At 39.8% G+C, this 12,579-nt stretch overlaps 1 protein-coding gene across 1 annotated transcript; it reads left to right on the top strand.

Annotated features, from left to right (window-relative positions):
• Positions 1-602: 602 nt before the first annotated feature.
• Positions 603-10,592, top strand: HRG (histidine rich glycoprotein). Its single transcript, XM_066325812.1, has 7 exons — positions 603-861; positions 3,352-3,459; positions 4,426-4,513; positions 5,012-5,178; positions 6,835-6,951; positions 8,450-8,536; positions 9,155-10,592. Exons 1-7 carry the CDS (start codon positions 676-678, stop codon positions 10,124-10,126), a joined length of 1,725 nt encoding a protein of 574 aa, XP_066181909.1. The 5' UTR covers positions 603-675; the 3' UTR covers positions 10,127-10,592.
• The last annotated feature ends 1,987 nt before the right edge of the window (positions 10,593-12,579 follow it).

Here is a 12,579-nt window from a genome sequence, read left to right as displayed (position 1 = left end):
TCCCTTTCTGAGTACCAGTCTGAAATGACATAAAGCTGATAAAAATCTGCTCTAAATTTTCTTGAGCCGAAGGAGTAGCAGGTACTCACATAGCAGCTACAGACCACTAGCCTGCAGTGCACCTTGAGCTATACATACCCCTTTTCTACATCTGAGTGAATTCCTAATTTCCTTTTCACTAGTTGCCTGGCGGTTAAAGATCTGTAAAAACAGGGATATGGATATAGCCATAATGTAACCACAAATATTTCAGCATATTTTCAGTTCAACTGTTTTAATAGTAAACAGAAGACCAAGATTGTATAATATCTGCACACATAAACTGGACCTTCCTACTGCCAGATTCAGCCTTACACTCTTAGAAATACTTTCCATGGTAAAGCACCATTGCACAATGCCTGCTTAAAGAATCACAAACAGGCCCTTTGATGGGTAGTCCAGAGAGTTTTAGAAAGCCTACTTTACACAAAATCTGCTCAATCACTATATAATCATTTACTTGCTGTTTGCAAACATTAAGCCAGGGTCAAGGTAATGGCTGTCTGACACGACACTTAAATATATAAAAACCATGCCCTTTTAGCATTCATTTAAAACTTTGGTGGGCTGCTCTGATTTAAAAGCAGGCTGGCTTTATCAGGGCATGGGCACAAGTGACCTAACACTGCAAACAAAATGCTGTTCCTAGCTTCAGCTTTTTTTCTAACATTACTGCAGTGCTCTAATGCCCAAATTACACCTGCAGACTGTAACACCGTTGAAACAGATGCAGGAGTGGCCCTGGATTTGGTCAACAGACATCGCAGAGATGGTTATGTTTTTGGTTTATTCCGTGTTGCTGATGCACATGAGCTACAATTAGTAAGTATGAACTTAAAGGCTGATTTACACAGGACTATGATTTTTAAATAATAAGCCAGGCCATTAAAAGCTTATGTTTGTTACTTTTACTAGAACAATGTTGATGTAATCCAATGAATCAAAAAAAAGCTGTGATATCTCAGTATTAATTTGTGTATGATTTATTGCACATAAGTTTGATTTCAAACAATGCTGAATGGCCTCTTTTCTCCTGGTCAGCAGGATGTTTGCATAAGAGATGCTCTGAACAGCTTTATTCAGCTCTGGAAATTCATCTGTTCTGTCTGGTTACAGATGTTATACTTAAAATTTATATTCAGAAGGTTTCTTTAATCCATGAATGCCTAACATTAATTAGACCAATGTATCCTGCAAGACTGGTATTTTGTTATTTTCTTAATTTCAGAGATAGCTGAATAAACTGGTGGAAAGGGAAAAAAGCAGAGGAAGTCAAAGGATTTGCTACTCTACAAAACAGGGGAGAGACTGGATAGAGAATTCCTATCAGTCATTTCCTATTTCCTTCCTATTTCTATTTCTGTTTCCTAGAGAAGATACATAAACCTTACTCAACGACTGCTGAAATGCCAAAACAAATCAATAGTAGAAAAAGCAATAGAATAAAAATGTCTTTATCTACTACATAGAGACCAAGGACAGGCAGGTTTACTAATCCACCTGGTAGCTTTTAGCTGCTTAACTGTGAAATTGGTATCCAGGCACATGTGCACTATCCCAAAAGTCTCAGTATGGCAACAGAAAAAACAGGCTAGTTTTGATGGAGCTGCTTAGTACTGCCTGTAAGGACAAGCACAGACTCAGAAAGTGCCCCATAGCCCAGGTTGTCACAGGTCTTCAGGTCCACCTGCAAAAAAACCTGATGGATTATTTTGCTTTTCAAAAACAAGAATGCAGCAAGTTATACCACTGGGTTTTACACAATAGCCAGGCAGTTAAAGAGCTTCATCTAGGAAGTATCTCTTCTGCATTAAGAGATCTAAACCCTGAAGTCTCCTGTCCTTGAAGAATTCTGCTGCCATGCAGCTTTGTGTGTGCCACCCCTCTGAAGTGGTACCAGCAGGCAGTAAGACATGCAAAATGCATTGGATGAATGATAAAAAGCAAAGTTGTGTCTAAAGAGAAAAATCTCAGTGCTCCTACGTTTTAAGTAACTATTGACTATATAAAGTATAAACCATAACTTGGAATATGGACTTGTGCTAAGGGTTTACACTTCCAGATGAATGCTATAAGCACTAGACCACAATGTTTATGTCTTGCTTTGCACCCTTAATGAATTTTGGAGTCCAGGGCTACAGCTTCAGCTGTCACACAGTGTCTACAAAAACAGAAAAGACACTTTTATCTATCTGACTGCTAAGGAATCCTCCCTGTAAGGTCTCTGTACCTTCTCAGACCCAAACCTACCAGATGTGACCTCCTGCACACTAGTCATGTACACTATTGTGCAAGAATTTTTTTTAAGTTCCACTGCCAAGATAACATTAAGAATATGTATATATTAAGAGAAAAAACAAAAAACAACAACCCCCCTCCAAAAAAAACCACCCCAAAACCAAAAAAACCTGAATGGATTGAACTTTGGAAAACCTAAGGACACTTATTCACAGTGAAGCGCTTTGCATGATTTTATCTAAATGACAAAATAAAATACATATGCGTTTATTCTGAATGTTCATACAAGGGCTACATAAAGTTTTAATAATCCACTTCAAAACTGTTTTTGTGGGCCACAGAAAATTCTTAGCACCACATCCCATTACACTGCCACCCAAACTGGAAATTTAATTCTCCTAATCCTATTTGCTCAGGAGACAGAACATACTAGAAGACTTTCAGAGTTAAGGGTTCTGACTGGGATTATTAGAGTTTTGTTGCATCACTGCCTGAATAAACTGAGCAAGAAGCAAAGTTCTGAAAGGGTACCTGGTCACTAAGGTAATTTGAAATGAATGTAGATACATAATTGGCTGCCTAGACAACTGATGTCCTAATAAAGCAGTATCTCCTATGGGAAAATCAGAAAGATGGAATTGCAGCCTTTTAACAGTGTCATTTTCCCTTCTTGATGAATGTCAGATTAACAAGAGACACTTCTCACAGGTTACTAACAAAAGAATAAGAGGCAACAGTTGTAAGTTGCGGGAAGGGAAATTCTGACTACATATAAGGCTTAAAACAATCATGGAGATAGAATGGCTCAGAGAGGTTGTGGAATGTCTGTCTTGGTGACACAAAGAATGGAGTTGAAACTTTGAAATTTCAGCTTTGCCTTGAGCAAGTGGTTGGGCAAGATGACCTCTAAAAGTCCCTTCCAGCCTGAACCCTTCCTATGCTTGTCAGCTCTGAAAAACCTTAATAGAGAACTGGAGAACCTTCATTAAAGATTAAACATATTGACCTCAAAAAGTTTTTTTCAGACCAAACTTCTTGTCTACAAACTCCTTTTTACTTGCATTTCTCTTCCAGGAAAATTCAACGGTCCTCTACTTAACTTTAGATGTGCTGGAAACTGAATGCCCTATCCTATCCAGAAGACACTGGGAGTCCTGTGAATACAGTGACACCTATCCAATGGCAAGTAATGGCATCTGCACCAATTCATACACCAATAATGCACTAACTTGATCTTCTGAACTGCCCAGAAATCTGTGTCACAAAATCTCTCAGTGAAGACTGGACTTTAATATGGCTCATTCTAAACCAAAATCTAATTTTAGAATTTTTAAACATATGCTAAAGGCTTGGGAAAGGATTGACTCTTCAAATAAGCATAGCTTTATTTAACTTGTCTCAAAGGAATTATACTTCACATTCCACTGCTTGTAGCAGAACTTATGTTTTAAGGGTAATTTGCTGACAACTAAAGGGCACTAGAAATTATTTTTTAAGCATATTCCTGGTATATGAGCCAGAAATACCAGTGGTATATTTTGTCAGTTTTCTGTCATAGCATTTGTGGTATAACAATGTGAAATATTAGTAGTGTCAGTACATGAATGATATACAACAATACTTGTCCTTTCTTTTGCACTCCAATGATGAGAATTCCCAGTCCAAAACTTTATTTAAATAGGAGAGTTGTGATACTATGACAAAGGATAAAGCAGAAAACCCAGGAGGAGAGACAAGAAAGCATTTATTCTTTTTTTTTTTTTTTTTTTCATGGAGAAAAAAAATGGATGAAAAGGTCCATCCACTTTCGACAAAGATTTGTGTAACTTGGCATTCTAACTTCCCTTGCCATCTTGTCTTATCCTACTCTAAATAAGTATCAGGGTGACTAAGAAAGCTGGTTCAGTTTTCCATTGTCTATTAAATTGTCCAAACTGAGAATTAAAATAAAGGCTCTTGTAGAGAGGGATCCCATTTTATCTGAAGACAAATTTTGAGTGGTACTTGATCAAACATTCCATTAATGGCCACATCTGTTATTCTTAGAGGTACTGCACATTAAAAGGAGGTATAATTTCTATGATCACCTACATCCAATTAAATCCAGGGAAAATAACATCATAATCATGTATTCTTTTTTCCTCTCAGGACTTTGGGCAATGTAAGATTATCACATATACAAACCATCTGCTGAAGAAACCTCAACTATATGGATTTAATTGTACATTAAGTCCAGGTAAAATAACCACTGCTGTAAGCCAACGCATACCTCAAACCAGCCCTCTTACCAAAGTCTGTACACTACCAGTGTATGGAAACCGTAACAGATTCATTCATCTGCTTGTAATTCATATTTTAGATAATTCAAATGGAATGTTAAGAATGAGTAATACAATTAAGGTTACCCTACTTCTCTAAAGCCAGACTTTATTGATATCAGATGATATCACCATTCTAGTCCACCAAAATATGATAATGAATATCAGAACAAATGTAAACTTGGGAAGACTGCATATTTGGGGTGGTAAGATCCTAAGGAGGTTTATAAGAATACTCATTTACATGGTTTTGGAGTTTTTTCACACTACAGGACAAACCTATATTTGTGGAGTGAGGGACAGTTTATTTCACTTCCAAGGAAATGCTGCATTTAAGTTTCTCATTATGAGTTCACATTAAAGGCATGGGCACACTCCTAAGAGTATTAATATTAGTAAATTATCTGTTTTCACAGTTCCACCTGACTTAGTAGAGTGCAAAGACTGTCCTGTGAAACTTGAAGCCTTAGAAGTCACTGAGGAACATAAAGATATTGCTGAAAAGGCCCTGAAGAAATTCAATAGTGAAGGTAACCACACAAACAACTTTGCTGTGGATAAAGTTGAAAGAGTTTTAAAGATGGTAAGTGGCATTTTCTCCTAGAATTACTTAGAAATGACATGATTTTGTGAGCAACTCCAAGACCATGGAACCAGAACTCAAACCCTTCTAGGATCAGATCTAAGTTGAAGGTCCTGCTTTAACAAAGACTTGCTATCAACTTCAATTTAGGTGTGTGAAAGCAAAAGGATTTCACATTTGCTAAAGAACTACGGCAGTGTGACGACATTCAGAATTCAAAGCCTTCTTTGTGTACATATTTTAATTTTGAATGTCTATTTACCTATTATGACATATATGAGTTTATTTACTACTGAGCAGACTTTGAGATGGACAGTCCTATTATCACAGTTCCACATTTTGTCAGTTGCAGACAGACAAATTTTTACTCTTAGAATATTTAGCACATGGGTACAACAAACAGTGGAACATGCTCAGCATCATTTTGACTCTTGCTGCAGAGCAAAGCAGCACTCTGAGGACGGGAGGTGAATTTGTGCTATAACTCTTGAAGAACTTCTGGGTCTGGTAAATATGTCCCTATCTACATGATGTCAACATGAAGATGTATCCCTTGGGTGATTTGAAGTATATTAATAACAAAATTTCTTGTCGGTAGATACTGGACTTTCACTTAAACAGCACGGGATCATTCTGCCAACACATGTGTCAGCTTAGGACACCTCTGTAATGAGGTCCCATGGCTCCCACCATAATACATATTGATCTTGGAAACTGCCTAAATGATAACATGCCAAGCCCACCTCCGTGCAGCTTTTAATATTGCTCAGAAACCTGACAGTGTCCCACACTGTAGCCCTGTGCATGATGTATCCCTACTGCCATTTAGAAAGGGATTGTTTTCACATTGCCTGGGTTCGTGTGTTTCTCCCCAAACACTTTGTTTTCACACTTCACTATCTTCAGCTACAGCAACACTTTACACTGTACCACTGGATTTTAACGCTCAGAAACTATGAATTACAATCAAAAACTTACCATAAAGTATGTGCTTGCACTTTTAACCAATTTAGTTAAACTAAATTTAGTGAAACTCGTGTGCGCACACATGCTAAGGACACCTTCAACACAGACTTGAATAAAAGTACTGCTATAGTTGGAAATTAAAATGAAACACCTCTTTATGGATTTTAATAGGATCACAAAGGCTTTCTCCCATGTTCATATGGAGTAAGGCCTTCTCCATAACTAATGCCCTTGACAACAGTGTAAGCAACATTCTCACAGTAACTGGCAGAATTTCACCTCAAATTAACATCAGCACTGTTATTCTATGCACTCCCATCACTGGAAAGGAGTGGTTGCCATCCAATAGATCTCTCTGCTTTCACAGGAGCAGCAGTTCAATTTAGGGAGAAGACTCTAAAGACACTACTTCCTAAAAACACAGGCTGTAAAAGTAACAGATTTTATAACACACACATATTAAACAAAGAATTAAAGCAAGTGTTCCTGGAAGCTGTAAGGGTGTGAGATATAAATTATCTAATCCGTTTTCCTCACTGAATATGTGTATGTGCATGAACATTTGAACAAGACAGGTATGGACAGCATGAGGTAGATGGGATTTTGACAATAAGATGATGTATGGTTGCTCTGAAAATCACAAGACTTTAAATACACCTAGTAACCACTTCTTTGACCTCTTGGTTTCAGACTGCCTCCCGTGAAGGTCACATTCTAGGATTCTCTATAAAAGAGACCAACTGTTCCAAATCTACAGAAGAAACAGATCAGGCATTGGAATGTGATTTTCTGCATGACTGGCACGCTGTAAGTAAAGCCTTAGAATGAGAACTGATATAATGGGTGGTACCAGGAACATTCTACCAATATATTTTCAAATGTTCATTATAAGCATGCACTCAAACTCAAAACTGAAAGTCCAGTATGTCCAAACCCAGATCCTAAATTTACATCTGTTCCTTTATCTTTTATAGGGAAACAGTCTGAACTCTCAAATCTTAATGTAGCTGGAATCTGGCATGTTAGAGGCCTAGAGTTTTTCAGGTCATATCTGGCTTTTGTATTCAATTGTGGCCAATCCTTAATCATTCATGCTATGTCCATAAAAACTTTTACACCAATACAAGTTATAGATCCTGAAAAAAATTTATGTCTTATCCCAGTGAGCTCAGGGTCACTTTTTTCTCTGCTGCAGAGGAATGGAGAGTGGAATAACTCAAGCTCATCTGCAGAAAACTATTAAAGTACTCTCTTCACCCCATTTTTCCATTACTATAATACTCTACACCAAAGAAACAGCTAGGCAAGACCTCATAATTTCAGAATAAAGTATTCCCCAGAAACTAAATTGAAATAATGAAATAAAACATGGAAAAAATAAAATATGCAAAACTTTTGCTTTATATACATCTATCACCTTCTCTGGCTTTTCATACTCCAGAAGAATGGAAAAGGTTGTGAATTAACTGGCAAGGGGGCCACAAGTTCACTAGAACAAAGCACAAGTCAGATGGCTATAGACTGTCTGAATTCTGTTCTCAGTGCTGCCATCTCTGCTGTTTGTGTGTAAAATGTCATTACCATTTGCAGTCACTGATCGTAGTGGGATACTAATGGCCCAAACAACTATCAAGATAAAGCACCCAGTACAGAGAGTATACATAGAAACCCATCACCTGAGTTCTGTGCTCTTTCACATGAGCAATTCCACACACAATGATTGGACAGCAGGAGAAAGTCAGCTAACAGAATGCTAAGTGAAGTAATGCAAAAAATTTACAACAAATTGCTTTTTAAAAAATAAATGGGAGAAAGCTCTGCCTTGAGCTTTTCTCAAGCAGCACAGCTACACAGTGCCAGGCTGTGAGAGCTTCAAGCAGAATTACAGAATAGTCCAATCTGAACATGTTTGACAAGCAAAGACAGGAAAAAAAGGAAGTAAAATCAGGCACCAAAGGGTACTCATTTTGGAGGCATTAGTAGCTGGTCAATCTCTAGACATGAGAAGGGAAGCAAGATGAAGAGTAGTAGTCCTCTTAGAATCACATGGTAAAGTGCATCTAGAGTGCATCACAGTCAAGAACTCTCAAAAATGGCACATATTTTAATCATTATAAATAACTAGCAAGCATTGGTCAGAAGGCTCAGGATCTGGCTAAGTTACATGAACACACTTAGGTGTCAAAGGAATAGCCTAACCTATAAAATATTGCACATTTAGTAGTTTGTATTAATTCCATCACAAGAACACAGATGTGCATTGTGGTTTGTTTTTGTTTTTGGTGTTTTTTTGTCCTTTACTTAGCGCACGGGATTCTGCAAGGCAAGAATTATCAGTGATGCAGATGAAGCTGATGGAACAGATATAAGCTGTGAAATCTACTATCCCTGGGTATGTACTGTTATGGACACATCTCTGGCTGTATCCTCATGCAGGTTACAGCAACCTTGCTTAGTCCAGACTGCCAGATGATTGTAACATTTATGACAATTTTCTGTTGCCTGGGTGTGATGCAGCATCTCAGGACACACTGACATGCAAGTCCTAGGTCAATCAAAGGATGAATCAGAATTGAGCTGCCCCTACTACTCCTTCCAAGTGTGTCTTCTCTCAGAACAACCACTTGACAAAGTGTAAGTGAGTATAGATTGGCAAACAAGTTCAAAGAAATTTTAGAAAGCAAGAAGAAGGGAGATGATAATATTTGGTATTCCAGTTTATATCACAACAGCTACTCCAGTGTGGATTTATTTTGTTTTGATCTATCACAACTATTTCTCAGCTGGTTACATAATTTTGATATGGTGTAATGTTTCCAGCAGACTTTCAGTAACTTGGCATTTTATTATCTACTCCTTCTCCTCCATCATGAAAAAATGCAGATTTTTATCCTTAAAGATCATCAAAGCTATGAATGCAAACCTAACTCCCACCTCTCTATTTCTCATCAATTTCTTCTGCCCTATCAACCCCTGATTAATATTTCCTCCCTGGTGTTTTTATAAACAGCACCATGGCTGTGGGCGAAGAGGGAAATATTCACCTCTGGGACATCCACACAGACATCCCCACTGCCATCATCATTTTGGTCACAGACATCGCCATAAACATCACCACAGACATGAACATCCCTCCTCTTCTCAGTCCAGACCTGAAGACTCTGAGCATAACCCCAAATCCAGCAAGGAAGATCAAGACAGCAAGGAAGGACTTTCTTCTCCTCCTCCTCCCCATGATGAACCAGATCACCACCATCCTATTCCCCCTCCTCATGGACCAGATCACGACCACCCTCATCACCACCATGGACCACCCTGTCCTCCTCCCCACCATCATGGACCAGATCATGACCACCCTCATCACCACCATGGACCACCCTGTCCTCCTCCCCACCATCATGGACCAGACCATGACCACCCTCATCACCACCATGGACCACCCTGTCCTCCTCCCCACCATCATGGACCAGATCATGACCACCCTCATCACCACCACGGACCACCCTGTCCTCCTCCCCACCATCATGGACCAGATCATGACCACCCTCATCACCACCATGGACCACCCTGTCCTCCTCCCCACCATCATGGACCAGATCACGACCACCCTCCTCACCACCATGGACCACCCTGTCCCCCTCCTCCAGGACACCCTCCTCATCACTATCACAGACATCATCACAACAAGACAAGCATATCAGGAAAGTATTCTCCATGCCACGTACCAGGAGCTCTCTATCGCATCCCAGTTCTAAATCAGCAGGATTCTCTCACACCTCCCACTGCAAACTTTGCTGAACTATCCAAATGCAACCTTCACTTTGCCAGCACTGCCTCAAAACTAAAGGAGATGGGAGAAGCTTCAGGCTTTCCAGATCACCCCACACAATCAAAATCATGCCCTGGAAAACCCAAACTTGACCTTCCAAAAATTTTGCCTTTATTTCCTCATAGCTTTGTAACAGAAAAATCTCCTATTTGACCTCAGAGAAAGACGTTCCTGGCTTGATAACTTCAGGGGCAATCACAGTCCTACAGTCAATGAAAACAGCACACGGCAAAGTGGGAAAAGCATTCAGTTTCTAGGAAGGAGAATCACTGAAAATAATCATTAAGTATTTCAACCTGCTTCTTCATTCTGACTATCTCAAGCTCCACTGTAACTGAAAGGCTCAAAATTCTGAGTGCCTCAGATAATTTGAGTGCGTAAAAATCTCCCCAGAAAACAATGCTCCTTCAGTTCTAACAAAAAGGAAGATTCCCTAAATAGTGCAAATTACCATCTAAAATCTTTCATTTTTTCATCATTCATAATTATAATGTACTTCTCCAAAGAATCTGACCTAGAAGAAATTTAACTGCTTTCCATAAAGAGCAATCTATGACACTTCCTCCATGTTTTATACAGATTTAAAGAGAATAAAAACATGCAAGCATTTTTTTCTTGACACAGTTGCCTGTTTTAGTTTTTTGGTTTGTTTTTTTTTTACTACACATAATTAGCTATTAGATATTGAACTAGAAATTATACTAAACTATTAAGCATTAAACATCCACAAAGCAAACTCTAGCATAAATTGAGTAATGGTGTTTGGGTTAGCACTGTTATCTAGAAGAGGTCTGAGAACAGTTAATGACTTGCTGTCTCTCTGCAGGGTGGCCTGCACAGGTGCTTCCATCGCTACAGCTGCTGGTGGTGATACATAGATATATTGCAGTCAAGGACAGCCCTTCTCAAATAGTTCATAATTGCTCTCAGGGGAACAGAAAAGCAGATGCATGTAATAACTCTTTCATGTAAATATTTTCTTTATTGCTGAATCTTCCTCACTGGAAACCGAGTAGGGAGAAGCAGGAATAAAGAATAGTGGTGCCTCTTTATACTCCAGCCCCCATCAAGGTCAAGTCCATTCAGACTGTCTGAGGACCAGCAAACTGGTTCAGAACAGCTATGTCATAAGCAAAAATACGAGATTAAGCTCAAAAATGTTAGTAATTTGATCGTCCAAATAGCTTTTTAATGGCATAAAGTGAAACAGTGTAAGGGCCACATTGAAGAAAAAGAAACAAAATGAGGACTCAGTGTGACTGAGTGAAGATTGACTAATTTTTAAATGTCTGTTATCATGTACGAACAAACTTATTTCTGATGTAGTTTATCCACAGTCTCTAAAGTGCATTTTCTTTAATCAAAACTTGTAGCAAGTCTGGTGAGTTGGGTCTGGCTGGGTGCCAGGTACCCACTAAAGCTGCTCTGTCACTGCCCTCCTCAGCTAGACAGGGGTGAGAAAATATACAAGAAGGCTCACGGGTCAAGGTAAGGACAGAGAGATCACTCACCAAATATTGTTACAGGTGAAACCAACTGGACTTGGGAAAATTGGTTTATTACTAATCAAACCAGAGTAGGAGAACGAGAAATAAAGTCACATTTTTAAAACACATTCTTCCCACACCTCCCTTCTTCCCAGGCTTAAATTTACTGCTGATTTTCTCTACCTTCTCCCCCAGCTGGTGCAGGGGGATGGGAATGGGAATGAGCAACAGCTCATCACATGTTGCTTCTGCCCCTCCTTTTTCCTCAGGATAAGGACTCCTTACACTCTTCCCTTGCTCCAGCCAGGGATCTCTCCCATTGGAGGCAGTCCTTCATGAACTCTTTCAGTGTCGGTACTTTCCATGATGTGCAGTCCTTTAGGAACAAACTGCTCCAGCATGGGCGCCCTCACAAGTCCTGCCAGCAAACCTGCTCCAGCACAAGCTTCCACAGGGTCACAGCCTCCACTGGGCATCCACCTGCTATGTGGGTTCTCCCTGCTCCACCACTGACCTCCAGGGGCTGTAGGGGCACAGCTGCCTCACCATGGCTCCATAGGCTGCAGGAAAATCTCTGCTCTGCACCCACAGCAGCCCCTCCCACACCTTCCTCATGGGCCACAGCGTTTGCATAGCCATCTTTCTCACATATTCTCACTCTTCTCTCTCCTGTTCTTTCCCAGTTCCATTTTTTTTCCCATTCTCTGGATTATCCTAGAGGCACCACCAGCAGCACTGATGGACTCAGTCTTGGCCAGGACTGGATCCATTTTGGAGCTGACTGGCATTGACTCTGTCAGACATAGGAGAAGCTTCCAGCAGCTTCTCGCAGAAGCCATCCCTGTGGAACCCTCCTCTGCTATCAAAACCTTGCCACACAAACCCAATACAGCAAGACACAGCAGGAACACAGGAGCCAAGGCAACCCCAAGGTGTTCACAGATCCAAAGCAAAGCTATTTGATGCCAAACACAGGAGACAAGCAGCAGTTGTTCTGTCAGCTCTAATCCTGGCCTGGCCAGACTCAGACAAGTGTTTAATCCTTTGTTCTTGGGTGTCACATTTCTGTAATGATAACAAAGCACTGTGGTCACTGATTAATCCATAGTCCAGGCAGTC

This window comes from Sylvia atricapilla, chromosome 10, assembly GCF_009819655.1.
Source record: "Sylvia atricapilla isolate bSylAtr1 chromosome 10, bSylAtr1.pri, whole genome shotgun sequence".
Taxonomy (NCBI): Eukaryota; Metazoa; Chordata; class Aves; order Passeriformes; family Sylviidae; genus Sylvia; species Sylvia atricapilla.
This window is presented reverse-complemented; position numbering and strand designations above follow the sequence as displayed.